The sequence below is a fragment of the Paramormyrops kingsleyae genome, chromosome 1 (genome assembly GCF_048594095.1).
Source record: "Paramormyrops kingsleyae isolate MSU_618 chromosome 1, PKINGS_0.4, whole genome shotgun sequence".
Classification (NCBI taxonomy): domain Eukaryota; kingdom Metazoa; phylum Chordata; class Actinopteri; order Osteoglossiformes; family Mormyridae; genus Paramormyrops; species Paramormyrops kingsleyae.
Window position 1 is genome coordinate 15,493,905 of NC_132797.1, and position 18,163 is coordinate 15,512,067.

Sequence of the window (18,163 nt, forward strand, 5' to 3'; positions counted from 1 at the left end):
TGTCCACAGGCTGTGACATCGTTCGCTAAAACAGTCTCATATATATATTTTTTTTTTAACTTGTTTTTTTTTTTCTCCGAGGCAGAAAATGCCCTTCAGAAAAGTGTGTGTGAGGTGTGTGGAGCAGAAGCGAAGGAATGTATCAGAGAGCGAAGGGGACAGCGAAAAATGGGCGACGTAACGAGAGAGTGTTCACATAGAAAATGCACCAAGATCTCCTGCGGTTTTTTTTTATGACCAAATAGTTGCACGACAAACATTGCATCTTCCCCTATCCTTGTTTTATGCTGCAGTTTCACTTTGTGGGTAGTTTTGCCCTCCTTTCCCAGTTTTAACACTGGAATACTAAACTTTGTTCTGTTATTGTGTGCGTGTGTGAGTGAGTGTGTCAAACGTCAGTTATCCTGCCTCTGTCCAAGGACGTGTATCTGAAATGAGGCGTAAACACAATTCAGACCCTGTTCAAAAAAGAAATGAATGAGGGAAAACAAAAAAGGGTAGGAATAAAAACGGAACAAGCGTTGACGTTTGGGCAGCACGTAATTCTTAAGGCAGAGCCCCTCTCACTGCCCAATCCCCACCCAGCCCCCCCCCCCCCCCCACCCACCCCAAATTGGAGACCCCTCTCTGCCTAAATCAATTGCCACATCCTCAAGGAATAAAAACCGAAGGCCAAGGGCCTGGCAGGTGCCGTGCCGGGGTAGCCACACCCCCCGAGCGGGGCCGTCCCTCAGAAGGCCTGCTGCGCGGGGTTGTAGTTGAAGGTCGACGGAACGTGGGGCCTCTCTTCTAGCTTGTCATATTCCAAGTGAAACTCCTGGGGGCATGAAGAGACAGGGGGCACTGGTGACGACAGTGAGCTCACAATGGCACAGACTCCACGCGAGCGAAGCCGCCCGCTTCTGGCGGCTACCTGCTGTAAGCCATCCTGACACTGCAGAAGAGGTCTGTGGAGCACAGACCTCACACTCAGATCTGTGAGGAGCCATTTTCAGACAGCCATGTAAAGGTGAGACACTCATTCATTTCTATTGGCATAATCCTAACTATGACACCCTTTAATCAGCCCTAACCTTAACCATAAGTAACCAAACAAATAGACTTGTGACATTTTCTGTTGTTTGATTACAGTCACAGATTTTTATACAATCGAGTTTCCCCTTGTGAGGACCGAAAACAGTCCCCACAACTTCAAAATAACATGGTTTTTATCACATTGTGGGGACATTTGGTCGTAGTAACTCCACTGCAGAGGCAACAGGGTGACAGTGTCACCGCAGGCGTATCCAGGAGGCCCGTGTGCTTCCGCCCCTGTAAGAACCCTCTTCCTGTGATCGGAAGGTCGCCAGTTTAAATCCCGGGGCCAGTGGAGTGATGTCACCTGGCTGACCCTGCTGTAGAGTCCTCATCTATTTTTGGATAAAAGGATCTGCTAAAGGAATGTAACGTAATGTTGACACGCATGCTGAAGCATTCTGCCTGCTGGCATTAGCAGCTATCACAACAACAACAACAACTATTGTTATTATTATTATTATTATTATTATTATTATTAATAATAATTGTATTTATAGGACAGCCCCTCGACCCTCTCCGGGACAAACAGCTGGAAGATGGATGGCTGGTCGAAGGGATTTAAAATCCCAGCTAATGTATAGCATGCATCTGGGGTCGGGTTTTCAGTGTGGATTTTAACCAAAAGTGAGCCCTTTTGACAGAGGATAACAGCTTGTAACATCAATCATCATCAAATACAAACATCTGTGACAGGACGTGTTGATTACTACACGTTTGGCTGGAGAGAACAGAGGTAAAGGAGTGGAGTCCTTCAGTGCTGTGACACTGAACGCTTCACCTCTTATCGGAAATACACTGGACACCACAAGCTTCGCAGACGTCTGCACAAGTTAACTCTGATGGCAGCTAAGACACGAGACGGAGCGAAAACGAGTGTGGTCTCTGGTGCCCAACATCTGGAGCCGAGTTACTGTCTGAAGACAGTGATGGATTTTAATAGATGAGAAACAAATAGGCCAACATGGACTGTGGTGAAAGATCAGTGTGTAACGGGATAGGATACTCAAGCCAATACCTTTACCTTTGCCACCTTCCTCCAGTTAAGACAATCGAAGAAGTAGTATGTTCCCCGTTCGTAGGTGTTGGTCTTTAAAGTGGGCTCCATGCCGGGCGCCCGCGTGATCCACACTCGCTCCTCTTTGTGGTACCTCCAGTCCCGATTAAAGCTGAGATTGGAGAGAGAATTCAAAGCCTTGTCAGCTTAAGCAACAAACCTGCTTGCCATGCACGTCACCCAGCTTATCCTGAATTCCTCCACAGACCCACTCTCATTCTCCTGGTGGTTTTACGACAAGATAGCTCACCTTTGTACGGAGCTACTTCCTCTTTCTACATTAGTTTTGCAGTCATCTACAGAAGAATGAACAGGGTTCCTCCAAGTGGAATCCAGCTGGCTGCTAATTGGTCATGAACCTATTCGCTAAATTTCTGTTTGTCACTTCAAATCATAAGGCTTCAATCATAATGCGTCATCGATATTTTAAATCGACGGATCTTTTTTTGTTTATTTGAATGAAATTACCATTATGATTTCTAAAACGCCATAGAGTTATTAAAGCCATAAAGTTGTCTGCCTGTTACCTTAGAACCTCCATTGAATAAGAGTCTGGGCTTATCCTATGTGGACGGAGCTAGTGTAGCTCGGACCAATGTTATCATAAACTAAAACTGAAATGAAAATGAACACTAAATAAAAGCAAATAATTCATGAACTGAAATAAAAATGAAAACTATATGACTTTAATCAGCAAAAATTAGCGCCACACCAACATCTGTTTACCTTGTTTATCCACAATATCTCCTCTTTTAAAAGATGTTGTGGCTGCTGATCTGTCCCTTTCTTCACCGCCACTTCAGTGCTTATCGCTTCTATGATTTACCAAAACAGTTGCATGGGGCGCTTCGCTAACAGGGTTTAATGAGCGTAAGGATACGCCAAATTTTACAGATTAGTAACATATAGGCGTCACAATACGCATCTCATTAATATACTACCAATTTGCTTATTGAATTGTGGGCGATAATAATGTCCGTATTGTGCCGAAAAGTCCATTATCTAAAACCCAGCAATAACATGCAATTTTCTGTTGTCAAAAAAAAAAAAAAACTTAAATGAAACAGTCTATTTGATTTTGTGGAGGAAAAAATCATTTGGATGAACTGACCAATTGGTAAAATATTCGATAGATTAATCCAAAGTAAAATCGACATTAGTGGAAGCCCTAAATTACAGGAGCTGAGAAGAATTAGCACAGAAGTATAAATGAATAAATAACTTGATAGCGGGTCCATTTGCTGCTAAAACAAATACTCTTCTATACCAACACCAGTCACCTTAATGTTTAGTTCTCAGCATTTCTGACTGAGTGCCACAGGGACTCCACTATGCCAAAGCAAAAGAGTTTCTCCTCCTGCACACACGGTGGCGCTGTGAGAAAATGAGCCAGAGAGGAGTCCACAAGTTCCAAATGACTACACCACAATCTTCAAAAAGTCCAAACTCCTCATGACCAAAGTATACTTCTACCTTGAGGTGGCAACTTTAGGTCCTGTAGGTTCTGTGTCAGGTGAGTCACCTAACCTAATGTTTCAGGTGTCAGTCTGGTGATAACTGACACAGACTGTGTACAGCCAATGGACTTTTAAGACTCTGACATTCGTTAAAATTGATAAGCAACACTTGCGACTGGATCAAAATCTCCAGTAAGACATACTGCTGCTACTGATATAAAAATTAATATTAAATTCTCGGGATATAGGTGTATTGAGAAAGGAAACCAGCAGATCTCTGTATGTACTTTTCATACTGAGCGCAAGGCCAGGGACACTGCGATGACAGTGGCACACATGGCCCCGTACTACACAGCACAGTGTGGTCTAACACATGCGACCCATCAGGGTGCCAAAGGACACTAAGCCGAAAAGCCAGATGGATCCTCCCCATAGAACCATCAGAGCTCCCACAATCCCTCATGTTCCGTCACGCCCACTGATTCATGTGTCAGGTGGCACCCAGAAACACAACTGAGCTTCAGCTCTGCAGCACCGAGGCTCCAAGGATCCGTTCACACTGCCCAGTATACCAGCCAGGGCAGAAACCAGTCAGCCTCTGGGTGAGAAGCCATCGGCCCCCATTTCACATGTCTTTTAGAATAAAAGATACAATATCACACTAAACAGATTAAGAAATACACCCATACCTCATACAAAAAAAAAGAATGGAAGAAATGTAATATTTACTTAAAAGCTTTACAAGTCAGTTACTCAATACACACGTGATCAGCTACTCTTTAAAGCACCGCTGTGGATGTGAGCACCATTAAGGGCATCCATGATTACACACCGCACTCTGACCATTTGAGAAGCCCTCCATTTTCACCCCAGCGGTTCAAACAAAAGGACGCAAACTCGCCCCACAGAAGACCAGCGAGCACGCGGAAGCCAACAGCGAAGGCCACAAAAATTAAACATAACATACCGAAAGCGACACGACTCAGCAGCCTTTCATCCCCGTACGGACAGTGGTTTCCCCCGGGTCCTCAGATTCCCTCAAATGCCTTTAAAATATTCTGGTCTGACTGACAGGTACCTAAAATTTCCCTAATGTATTATACAAGGTAAAACCTTCTTTACTACAGTACTTACCAACAACAAGACCCATGTTCTGCTAGATTTGAACCCACCATGACCTACAGGCCAGGACAGCTGGAGAAGCCTGACAAATTTATTATGATCGACCAACCATTATTTCAAAAGTGTTAAGCCAAGAAAAATGGACAAAGATGGAAAGGCCCTCTGCTGGAAACATCTAGAATGTCTGGAGATGCGAAAGAACTTTGATTAAGATCAAAGTTGTACGGTTCAGCTTCTTGAAAATTCCCGTTTTCAAGCCAAGAAAACTGGCGGAGGCTATGGGATACGTACAGCTCCACCGCTGCCAGGAGCTGCAAGAGGTCTCCTCCGTTCATGTAGTACAGGTAGAACAGCAGGTCTTCTCCATACCGTGGCAGCTTTATCTGAGCCAGCTGTGGGAGGGAGCAGGAAGACGTGGTCACTCCAGTGCCATCACATGGTCAGTCACATGGTCACAATACGCCACAGCATCATCACAGACCCTCCATCAGAAAGCAGTAAAAGGCCAGGTATAAAGCACAGCTAGACAATTCCTGAAGTCCTGGAACTAACTGAATATTCTATAATCAATCTTCAGCACTGTTTGACCCTGAAACAGGAAGGGATGTGAGACAAGCCAAGAATGAGACTCAGATTAATACATTCAATGACTGCAATAACTAATAAATAATGATTCAAAGATATATCGGTGAAGTGAGCTTCCCAGGCTCATCTTTCCTCCAGAGTCAGACGTGCTCAGCAGTCGCTGGCAGACGGATGTTTCAAAGAAACCCAGATGGAGCGCTTTGCTCAAGGAGCCAAGTCAGACTTCAGGACCTGAATCGACAACCTTGCGGTCACAAGTCAAGTCACTTGCCTGGAGACCCATGGTCAATGTTAAACACACCCCCATTAAGAACTTCCGAAGAGAAGCTTCAATTACATTAGCATTGCAAATTGCCAGCTTTTACAAGCGCCCACTTCAAAGTCCCATTCCTTCAGACAGGTCTCAAGGTGAAAGGGAAAACCGAACAAGCAAGTCGAAGGCAGTCAAAGGTAACATTTAAAGTTATTTATATGGGTAGTAAGTGTAGATTTATCAGGAAAAAAAAAACATTAGAATATATGCAAATTAACAGTGACACAATAAAACAAAATTTCTTCCGTTCTCCAAAAAGTTACTGATGTCTTTCTTGATCAGCATCTCTTTAGTCCCCAAACCTCTCCTCAGGGGTACCCCAGCCATTCTATGTATCAGTTAAACTTGTTAAACACCACCAGCTCACTCAATTAACTTAATTCCTTAAATCATTCAGTGTGGTATTCATTAGGCAAACAAGGTGTGCTAGTTGTCGGCTAAAACATATAGACAGGTGTATTGAATGGTTCCTGCGGAAATCTGGGGTGACTTCAGGAGAGGTTTGGAAATGGCTAAGCTGACACCCTTTGACAGACTGAATATCATAGTTTCATACCAACATGAAGATCATTTAAATATCATTTTCTCTGTCTGCCTATGACGTTTGCATGGTACTGTAAGTGTGTATATTTTAAGACGTCCAGGTGTATTTTAACACCCAAGTTTGAAAAGGGAAATAAACTTTATTGGGCCTAGTTGCTACAAAGTAAGGAGGTAACAAGATGGTAACTAGTGACTCACTTTAACCATGTAAAATACACCTACCTTATCCCTTATGTGAATGTTGGTTAAATATTCCGATGGAACGTGGAAGTCTGGAAAAAGGAGAGAAACACGTCAGCTTCCCACTGGCTCCTTGATGGGGCACCAAGGCCCTGATTCTCATGGACCTGGACCACTCACCGATATCCTGAGGTCGACACGGCGCTGATGCCCACGGAGAGGCGAATTTGGGGTACAGATTCCTACAAGGCAAGGACAGAGGAGAATGACAGGCCTAAGTATGCTGGACAATGACAATCGAAACACAGAGAAGGGATCTGCAGGTCTGACGGGCTGTCTGAGAGAATCGGGGGGGGGGGGGGGGTGTGTGTGTTTTCCCCCGCTAGCCTTCAGAAGGGCCCCGGGGTGAGCAGCCTGACAGGCAGACAGATGCCACGTGGGTGATGGATGATTCCCTCCGCCGTTACCTTCCCCCGACTCCGAGGAGAGAGCAGCTGCATGCAGAGCCTTTTCAGGACACGCTCTCCGTCACGGACACGCTTCTCCACTAAGAAAGCCCTGCCACGCAGCTACGCTCCCGTCTTCTGGGATATCACAGTAGACACCTCAGATGGCAACACCGTCCCGCCCTGCCCCTACAAGAGCGCTCATCCAAATGTGCTTCAGAGCAACTGAAAACCGTTTGTGCCCTTATGTCACGTTTTAATCACTAATGAACAAGCATCGAATCAAACCATGGTCTGATGTGTGCCTAAAAATTTGAATAGATATTTTTAGAGTATAGTCATATTGTTGCATTCTCCTCCAGCCCAAAACAAAGTACTGACAGTCCATTACTTCAAAAAAAAGCTTTAATAAATGGCTTTATTTCATAGTTTGAAGAGGTGTCACTTGTCAGCTTTCATGCCTGCAATAATACGTCCTACTAGACTCTGAGCAGGACACACTGCTACCGGTTCCTTAACAGCCAGTCAGCCACATTCTGCTGATCTCCTGGTAAAGGCAGCATCAATGTCTGACATTTACTGCCCAGACTGAAACGTCAGATAGAGCAGGGTTTCTCAACCCGGTCCTCGGGGACCACCAGACGGCCCATGTTTTTGCTCTCTCCCAATTCCCTGCCAATTGGGAGAGAGCAAAAACGTGGACCGTCTGGTGGTCCCCGAGGACTGGGTTGAGAAACCTTGAGATAGAGGATTACATGACAGTAGGGGCTTAGCAGCCATCTTTGCTGGGGCGATGATGGGGCGGTCACCTGCTGACATACCCTCACACTTACAAAGTGAGGGCGTGGCCTGTCCGGAGACAATCAGGAAGCTGGTGACTCACCCAGTCTATGATAATGTGGCTCAGGGCGTGACGGCTACCTACTCGGGAGAGTTGAGGTTGAGTCCTAGTGTTGTCAAGTCGCTGCCCAATGCCAAGTGCACCATCCCAGGGTCCGTCTCTGCCGCCCGGATGAACGTTAAAAGTCCGATCATCCCAAACTGGTCCGTTACCATCCCAGAGGGAATGTTCGTTACCCGGCCTGAGGGTGGACAAGACCAGAGAAGAGTCACTTTTTGGACTGCAGTGACAACCATATGATTCAGTCATAATATAAAGAAGAACCCATTCATTTAAGTGCCTGCATGTTATTAGCGATTAGACTGCTAAACGTCTGGGTGCTCGGGTATCGCGGATACGCTCCCGCTCCCGTCAGAGGTGAAGCTCACCGTCCGGTAACACCTGGATCCCTTTCTTCTGCTGGTTGTTGTTCTGTGCTGTTGAGCTCTTGTCTCCAGGGAATTTAGGCCCATCTGTACTAGATGAATTCTTGCCTGATGAGTTTAGATTCTAAGAAACACGTCAAAAAAAAAAAAGAAAAACACGACTCAGTTGGCAGGTCCGCCATCTAAGAAAGTCACACGCTTTCTGGTCACCCTCCATCTGAGCGTGATGTTTCCAGTTATGATCTACCCTGACAGCCAGATCCACACTATCTGACTGCTTCTGACAGGCTGGGATGGGTGATGTCAGTGGAGCCCCATATGGCTGCCCCAGTCAAGGGAACGGGTTTACACAAACCAGTCTCCGTACTTTCACTGGTGGATATAAACTAGCACACTGCAGTAAACTGTGGTACTTAAGAGGCATCGCACTTGCTACATTATGTAGAAATCAAGAATGCACGAAAACTAAAATACAGACGCTCCTCTACTTATGAACGAGATACGTTCCGAATGGCCATTCGTAACTTGAAATGTCCGTAAGTCGTTATTCAACATCATTTTAAGGGTATACGCAAGTACAAAGAACTAGGATGCTGGGAGTACGCACGCTACGCTGCTGCGCGGTGGGAGTAGATTAGACTTTATTAATCCCACAATGGGGAAATTCTTTGAGCGGCCAGAAGTCATACTAGGCGGAATTGGTGCACAGGAAAAAATAAATAAAAAATGTTGCGAACAGGAAACGGGACCCAAGGAACACAATTTGGACTTACAGTTCTCTTCGTTCATATGTCTGAAAGTTTGTAAGTTGACAGCTCATAAGTAGAGGAGCATCTGTATACGTTGAACTGATGTTTTGTGGCTCTCCTAGCACTCCACCATGAACAGAGCATTAGAAGAGCGGCCTGCGGCACTCACCGATTTGCTGTCGTCGTTACTCGACGTGGGGTCCTTGTAGTTGGCACCTGGCAGTGCAGGGAAGTCCTCGTTGTGGATGGAGAAGTCTTGGGATGGCTCGTTCGATGGCTTTGTGACCATGCCGACTGGAGGACAGGAGGAAGACCCTTACTGAAAAAGCTCTCACTGACATTAACATTTGATTTATTAATGGATTGATCAAGGCTCAGTTAAGTTTGACTGAGAACCATTATTCTGATATGACCTTGAGGACAATTAAGGGACTGCACTCAACTTCAAATATAGGACGATAATTCATGCATTCATTTACTTAAATTTATTCATTCATTTAGTCTCCTACTAATCCCTCAAGCACATAAAAACGTACATAATAGATGGCTATGACTATAAAAAACAGATGATGACTTGATGGCCCGGTGGGTAGTGAATAGTGGCGGTACAGTACATGCAGTACAGGAGTCATACCGTAAGGTGCTCTCCCAGCTAGCGGGTTTAGCAGCGGGGTGTGGTTGCCACTCCCTTCCCGTCGACTTCTGTCCGCTAACGCCGGAAAGTCTGATAGATCCAGGCCCGTCACGTTTTCACTCCCGTCTACGAAGGAGGCGACAAGGTCACGTGTCAGCAGGGCAAAGGCTGCAGCAATGAACAGCTGTGATCCACACCAACCAGTGTTCTGGGTTCTGATCCACTATAACACTTTCCCAAACCAGTCCTTGGGGACCCGCGGACAGTCCACATTTTCGCTCCCTCCCTGCACTGAAACATTTCAATACTGAGATTAAACCAACAATATGAACCAATAATCCAATGAGACTCTACAGATTCAAATGGGAGCCTATATTAAGCAGATTGTTGTAAGGTATATAGTATTTTTTTAAGTTATAAGCTCAGAATATTTGATCAAAACAAACTGGAATTTGGAAACGCACAAGTCTTTTGATACATGACCCTTAAGTTGTCTTAGCTGGTCCAAAACTTTGTTGTTCTTCAGTCATTCTGACCTGCAGCTGAGTCTCAGATTATTGTCTTTTAAGGGATCCTTCATGACCTGATGTTAGTCCCTGTCTTTCGCATCCAAGTGCTAGTGCAGCAAATCATCCCTAATCACACACTGGCCCATGGAACATTCTTCCAGAACTAAGCAAAGAAACTGGCCTGTGGCAAGCCTGAGAGAATGAATGCTCTTCTCCTTGGCTAGCTGGTCTTCACAATGCCACTCTGCTATGTACCCCATTGTTTCTCAGGATCTTTGGGAGGGCAGGAATGAGAAGACCCCAGACCCCTGGGTGTTCTGCCAAAGTTTTTGGAGCCTTCATGGATGATGTTAACAAACCAGAGTTAAGCTAGATTCATATTAGGCAGTGCTGGCACAAATTCTACCGAAGTACTGAAAGAAATTACCTTCATTATCCATTTAATATTTCACCCCAAATGTTGCATTTAGATGGTCATATTCTTCCATGTTACAAACAACAATATAGATATTATACCAATGGGTCGACAAAAAAGCAGAAAAATCAGATATCAAGCATTTCATAGTCCTGTTAATAGATGGCAGTAGGCAGCAGTACATATATGATGCATAATCCTAAAACCAACCATCAGCAGATGCTCTCCCTACATAAGACAAAATGCCCTCACAATGAAGACGGAACCAAAGTGATCCTTACTGACATCATCCTGAGATGTTTTCCTCCCACTAAGAATTTTTCCAGAAAGAAAAGACATTCAAAAGCCTAAAACACGTAACAGGGGAATACACCGGTGTCATCATCCTTTCCTTTCTTCAAGTCCATTTGTCAGCCCACATCTAACAGGTATTCCTGGCTATGAAAAGCACAATGAGGACCAAGAGGTTCCGTATGAGGTGCTGAGGCACCAGGAGTTAATGGAGCGTCGTGCTGAGTTCCACAGTCGCCTGTCTAAGTGCCGATTCAGCTGATGCTCACTGATGTAGATGCCACAAGACGGGGAAAAAAATTCTGGGGTAAGACATTTGTTAGGGCCACTTTCTATAAAATAGTTTCCTTTTACCATGTGACAGAACTGCGACTCCTGTCATCAAAGACAGTCACTGACAAGGTGAGGATCTAAATAATTACCAGGTGAAAAACTGACAGTAGGAGTGATTATTTCAGACAACAATCACTGTTTATTAAAAGAGGGATAAGCTGATCCACATTCTTTCAGTTTTGATCTGGTTCTGATACACATCTGCCGATACTAATAGAGATTCTGATACAAGATGCTTTTTACTTTAATTTTTCAATATAATATATGTATAACAAGTATATACATAATATAATGTATACTAGTAAATACAAATGAAAAAAATGTATGCCAAAAAATAATTTAATTAGGCTACAAGAATCATACATAAAGTGCTGTTCCACCTTGATTGTACATCTTGTTTTAAGTGTTGAGGCATTTGCAGTTCAATTTGAAGCGAGTATAACCCTTGGAGTACTCCAAGCGAATATACCCAATTGGCGAATGCTTAAATTGCCCCACAATTTTTCTCCCACTGACGACAGCATCATATAGACTTGGTTGTGATGGCAGCCTCTCCAGTAGCACAAGCTGTAGCGAGTGAGCAAAGCAGCCCAAGCTAGCGACTCCCAAATCATCCACTGATTTTTTTCAGATTACTCGCATTGTCTCGCAAAATGGCGTGCTATTTGTTTAGTGAGATTTTCCACTAAACACTACTTATACCTCTTAAAACTTTGTTTTTACAAAGATTGCACATCGCTGCGCTACTAGTTCTTCTTAAAAGCATAAAATACCCCCAGATCGTCACGTTCTTATCTTACGCTCCTCGTACTGCGAAGGGTATGCGCATGACATCACAGCAGGAAGTCACCGCACTCATACCCACTGAGTGGCAAATAGACTGAGGGGCAGTGTTAGCTTTCAACTTGAATGCTGCAAAAAACACATCTAAAATGGGATTGCACAAATCGATTTAACACGAAATAGGAGCTATCTTTTTACTGACGAAAACTAAATAAGTAAATATCGGACGTGGATCAGTCACATATGGCCCATACCTCATCAATCTAACAAGTCTGGATCAGTCCCGATACCGATCTGAATATCGGATCGGTGCATCTCTGCATTAACAACTACAACAAAAGCAAAAGACTTTTTTAAAAGGTTAGAACTATACAAAACGTTTGTTTGTTTTAGTACTGTGCATTTAATCATCCCGTCACAGTTGTTCCTGCATGTCGATGCAGAGTAACGCTATTGCATTGAAAATGCTCCTGGAAATTCTCTCTCCTTATCAACTCTTCAAAAGAATCTAAACAAAAATTATTAAACTTTTCTTTTCTGAATTTCGATTAAAAAAAAATACAAAATTGGTGCCACTTTACAATAAGGCTCCCATTTGCCATTAGTAAATGGTAGTAACTCATTAATAAAAAGAAAAGTTTTGTAACTTGTAAAAAAATATTGTCTGGTAATAATTCACAAAGTGTTACAACCTGATTCATAACCAGATTATAAACCCTTTATATGGCCTTATTGTAAAGTGGCACCAAAAAACTATAATAAGTAAATCACACCCATGGAAAGAGATTCTCTCCCTCGTATAACTAAGGAGGTCACATCACATTCCACATCACATTCCAGGCACTCAGACATGGGAACCCACTTGGAGCAGGAACCTGAACCATCTCCCGTTGCTCCATGCCATCCATTCCACACATTTCCTTCTAAAAAGTCGATAAGGATCAGGTACTGATAGCAGTGTGGGCAGAGTGACTGTCTGACTCCCTCTCTCCTTCCCGTCTGGCCATTTACTGATGCAATCCATGCTTTTCCTAAAGGCTGAAGGAACATGTGAGGGACCGGGTCCTCCCGCTGTGCCCCCGTGTCTGACAGAACCAGACAGTACCTTGGAAACGGCTGTCGTCTGCCTCCTAAGTTCCCACCTGAGTCCCACGGCTGATGACACGGCGGGAAGGCTAGCAAACCCCCGGCTGGCACAAGGGGAGCACCAGCTGCAGCTGCATATCTCATAGCCCATCTGCGCCTTGCCTACGCTCAGCGTATGTGCCGTTTGGAGCGAGTATCCCAGCATGCTCCTGTGCATCTCCAGCGAGAAGCTTCGCTGTTGGCTGACCTTCCATTAACTTTGTTTACCCTGATCCTTGTAGGTTTACTGTGACAGTGGGTCAGCTTTAACAAAAAAGCTCAGTCTGGCAGATGAGTCTATGGGTACTCTGTGACGCTCCACTGGCATTCCCTGTGGCGAGAGCCCCGAGGAACACAGGACGGCCGATCCCAGCGGCTCAGCCAGAGCCTGGAGAAGCAAGGGACGGCTTTGGGTGGTGACCACAGGCCGCTTACCTGTCCCGTTAAAGATGTTGCTGGAGATGGAGCTGTTCATGCCAAACGCCTGGTTCCTGTTCATCCCAAAGCCTGACATGCTGCAAAGACAGAGCGAAATTAGCAACCACCCCGTCATAGCTCGCAATCTTGCCCACCTTCTACGCCAACACCAGTTCACCCTGACACACACACACACACACACACACACACACAGCAGATCAGTACAATGACGACTGATTACGTACCCATCCAGCCCAGTAGACGCATCGCGCTCCCATAAAGGTCGACGCTACGGAGGTCTAGCCTCACTGATTAGAGTTATAACCATAGTTGAAGAGCCTGACCTCTTCCTCTCGACCTGCCAACTTCGGAGGTTCCGTAAGGGACTCTCCCATGCCACAGGAGACATGTGTGAAGGTCCGTGACACAACTCATCCGCTCCACACTCCTAACCCTAACCCTAACCCTGCCCTTCGAGGAGTGCTCAGTGGACCGAGAGCATAGACTGGGAGCGGTCCAAGAGTGGGCCGTGGTGAGGAGTCGGCATACACTGCATTCTGGTCAAGGACGCATGTGAAAACATGAGCCCTGTACTGGAGCATTAGCTGTGGCTCACGTCCAGAGCGAAGGAACACAAAATCAGCCAGCAGAGGGTGCAGTATCTATCCAGGGCAGCTCCACTGTCTATAAAGACAGCATGCAGACACCTGCTGCTTCCATGAAGAATGCAGAGAGGCAGCCCCCATACTGTGTGAACTGGATAATTACGAATGCATGAGTGAGTCTCCGACAGCTAATATGCACCCTAACGCGGCACCCCGGCCTGGCGACAAGCAGTCCCTGCACACACGCACGGGTACGCACAGACGTGCACACAGTGGGGCCGTAACAGCTGCCACAATGGCCCCTCTGTACAGAAGGCAGAGATCCAGGATTAGATCCACTGCAATTATGTTTTGGGGCGGCACTTCCAGCAGGAAACACTTTGCACTGCGCTGGAAACTGGAGCTAATAATTAGCAAATAAAGAGCAAAGGGAAATAACACCCACACTATGGCCTCCACTCCCCACTAGCAGAGCTCACTGGCCTGCCGGAACACTGGATTTTCGGAGGCATAAAGGGGGAAGAGGGAAGCCTCATCCTGCTCTGTAGTCAGGCCGTCGTGAAACCACTGACACCAGAAACTGATCGCAGGCCTGTAGACAGACGCTCGCTAAAGACGCCAGAGTTACAGACCCTTAAATAGGACCCTCGGTTCCTGACTGCCAATCATAACAGGGTGGCAGCCATTACGGCTCAGGATAGGGCAGGGCTAACCAATGGAGGAATAACCACGTGACGTGCCAGCCACGTGTCCGCCAATGAAGAGCGGCCTCTAGGTGTGACACAAGGGCACAGGCCCCGCCCTTCAGCCACCATTAGTCAGCACATGACTAATTACAGTGAAACAAACCTTGCGATCGTAACGCTAATCAGGCACGGGCTAGGAGGCTGAAACAGCTGAAATTATTAACCCACCATCGCGCGCGAAGTGCCGCGTTCAACAGCGAATTTAAAGCCGCAGGCCTGCGAGCGGAGACGGAGAGTGGGGATCGGCTAAGGGAAAGGAAGAAAAACAAGGTTCCTGCCAGGAACCAGACCTGCCGCCCAGGGGCGAGAGAGTGACACGAGAGGTGCCGGGGGGGGGCCCGCTGCCGGTACCTGTTGATGGTGAAGGGTTGCCGTGACGGCTGCTGCTTTGGCATGCAGATGATGCTGGGGGAGCTCCGGCTGGGGCTGCCCAGGCCTGAGCTGCCCATGCTGTTGGTGCGGCCCGTCAGGCCGATGCCCTGGCCCACCTGAGAGTGGTTCATCATGTTCCTCGTGTTCATGGGCAGGATTCCTCTGTGGGAGGGGGGGCAGGATGTCAGACGTCGTAGGTTACTCAACGATTGGTGAATGAGCTTCGTTAACAGATTCAAATGGCGTGACGTCATGCAAAACTTGTCAAGCACAGCACAAAAAAATTATTTTTTCCACACACTCTTTTCCACAACCATTTTCCCAGTCATTATTGCAAAAAACACCAAAGTCTGAAATAAATACAAGCTGTTTATCTACAGTATGGCAGTGACTAATTAAAACCTATTCTCACCAATAAGGCTACGTTCACACTGCCGTGCCGAAGTGACTCAAATCGGATTTTTTGCCTTAATGTGACACAGATCTGATCTTTTCAGGGCTGTGTGGACACACAAATCTGATCTTTTCAAATCGGATTTGTCTCACTTTCATATGTGGTACTAAATCTCATACTCGTACTAAAATTCGCGGCCATGCGACCTGAATGTGACGCTCAGATCGGAATTCATGTGGCTTTTTGCTTATACGCTGACAGAGGTACTCCAATGTAGCCCTCGACATTCTGAAGTTCTCTACAAACTGCTCATCTGTCTATCCATCCACATCACGGTCCCACCATTGCTGACTCCTTTCTCGTACGCACACATCTCTTGGTGCAGCAGTTCCAGCAATAACTGCGAAAACTGAAAAAGCTAGCCGCCTGAATTTTTTTTCTCCTTTTCAACCTGCTCATGTACACCTGATTCACTGCTTGTCATCCTCCAGAGCAAAGTGGGATTCATGCGGGAGCTACTAACGCCTCCATTTTTAATGCCATGAGGCGTCCCACAGATATGACTGTTTTTGTTGTTGGTGACACAGTTGACCAGTGTAAAAACGTATCAATGTGCGCATGCGTGACGTTTCGGAGGACCGATGCGTTCACATTACAGTCAGATACAGGTCACTTGTAGTTATGAATGTGAACTGTCAAGATAGACAAATCCGATCTGAGCAAAAAATCAGAATTGAACGATGTGGCTGGCAGTGTGAGCGTAGCCTTAGGGTCAAACAGGCCACCCTCTAGGCATCTCGTAAGGGAATGGTCATAAGTGCTGATTGGCAGGCACCCCAGCCAATAGAAAGAAAGGGCCGAAGCCTACCTGCTGGGCGAGGGCGGAGTGTGGAGCGACATGCTGGGCACGCCTGTCGTGGGGGTCACATGGCTCGATAGCTGGCTGCGGTTTAACTGAGGATTGTTGCTGCTCATGCCCCTTACTGGGAAGCCTAGTGCACCTGGGGGGCAACAGTGGAAGGGGAGAGGGGCAGGTTTGAATGGGGGTGTCTCTGGGGGTCATACCACTTACACAAATTAAAACCTCAAGCAATCAGGCCAAAAGTTCAAGTCCAACAGGAATTTGAAATGAAATGCCTTTCAAATCTGGCTTTTTTTTGTTTTTTTTAAAAAAAGAAAAGTTTCTCTATGGTCAAAAATCTGCATGATTTAAAAACCACTAAACTAAACCACAAACTGCACATTTCCAAGAGCAGTTAAGAATAATAATCACAGCGATGCAGTTGCTGAGATACAAGCCAGCCATGACAGATTCCAGTCTCCATTTATTTATTATTTTATTTTATTTAAGGTTACCTTCATCCATTTCACCATAAAACATCCATCACATATCACACTGGCCTGTCCGGCCTGGACCTGTCACAGGCCTGGTGCCACAACGCGAGCTAGATGCTGGAGCAGAGGAGGGTCAGCGCTGGATGCTGACAGGCCATGAGTGACGGCCCTCAACTCCGCTCCAGGAGGCCCTCCCCGGGGGCCCCCACCCCATCCCTGGAAGAAGGCTAATTACACCCCACTGCTGTCAACATCCTGGCCGCAGAAGTATACGGACATCGCTTAGATCCAGCCCGGGCTAGGGGTGAGTCTCAGAAAGGGGGGGGTGATGCAGGAACAGGTCAGAAGAGAGCAGAACAGCGAGCATCACGTGGGAACGGCTATATGTGTCTGTGCCCATACCTCACTGTTAGCATGGTAAACAGGTAACCAGGCCTTTGGGGACTGCGGCTGCTCGTTGCTCAACAGAAACTAAGCAAATGAAACATTTGTCTTTCAAATAGAAACTTTAAAAGGGGACTATTTTAAATAGAGCCATATTAATGTTAATAACTTGTCTTTCCAAACATGGGGTTCATCTTCAAAGAAGCTCGACTGCCCTGAGCCTCCAGCATTCCTGACAGAGCTTCAGCCTTTAGTCAAACCCTGCTGCGGGAGACGTTTCCCTCATCGGAGGTCGTGCTGCAATATCTGCCGGGTCCAGGGCCGCATCCGATGTTTTGTCAAGCACACAGAGGGATGTGGGATCGCGGCAGTGGAGAGGGGAAGCCACGTGGACCACCGCGCAAGGAGGGGTGTGCTTACCACACACACAAACGTGGGACCTCTCCGGGGACAGAGCGGCAGGTATCTATGGCAACAGCACCCGCCTCACTCTCTCTGGACCACAGTGTTCAGAATGTATGCTTCCTAAAGGCCATTCATCTGCTGGGGGCTCAGCGGGTTGGAACGTTATTCTTGTGATCAAAAGGTCACTGGTTCAAATCCCAGGGTTGGCTGAGAGCGAGGCCTTTGAGCCCCAGTCATTCCAGGGATTGTCTGACACTCCTTTGCTTTCTCAAAAATGTACATCAATTTAGATGAGAGTTTCTGCTAAATAAACGCAATGTGAAGGAAGAATATAATAAGCAGAAAAAAAATGCAACTGTCATTTGGCCAACATGAAGTCACACAGACCCAAGTAATGAGATCTGATAAAGACTCCAAAGCAGCTTCAGCAGACACCGAAAGCGGCAGCCTCTCCTTATAGGTTTTAACGGAAGGCACCTGAAGCCATTCGGCGGCGGTGACCCAGGGGTACTTACTTTGCTGCCCGTATAAACTGGCACCAAGCTGGGACAGCTGACCTGACGATGAGGGCGACGGGGATGCCAGCATCTGGAAGAAAGTGGTAGATGGAGAGGTTGGATTTC

The 18,163-nt window shown here is 46.3% G+C and overlaps 1 protein-coding gene across 1 annotated transcript in view; it reads right to left on the reverse strand.

The window, feature by feature from the left end:
* Positions 1 to 613: 613 nt before the first annotated feature.
* LOC111851428 (CCR4-NOT transcription complex subunit 2) overlaps positions 614 to 18,163 on the reverse strand; it is a 39,873-nt gene continuing 22,323 nt past the window's right edge. The window contains 13 exon segments of the mRNA XM_023826378.2: positions 614 to 817; positions 2,099 to 2,243; positions 5,002 to 5,102; positions 6,374 to 6,423; positions 6,512 to 6,573; positions 7,703 to 7,859; positions 8,047 to 8,167; positions 8,962 to 9,086; positions 9,427 to 9,552; positions 13,318 to 13,397; positions 15,002 to 15,184; positions 16,285 to 16,417; positions 18,056 to 18,128. Of these exon segments, the coding sequence (XP_023682146.2) occupies positions 731 to 817; positions 2,099 to 2,243; positions 5,002 to 5,102; positions 6,374 to 6,423; positions 6,512 to 6,573; positions 7,703 to 7,859; positions 8,047 to 8,167; positions 8,962 to 9,086; positions 9,427 to 9,552; positions 13,318 to 13,397; positions 15,002 to 15,184; positions 16,285 to 16,417; positions 18,056 to 18,128 (1,443 nt within the window). The 3' untranslated portion in view covers positions 614 to 730.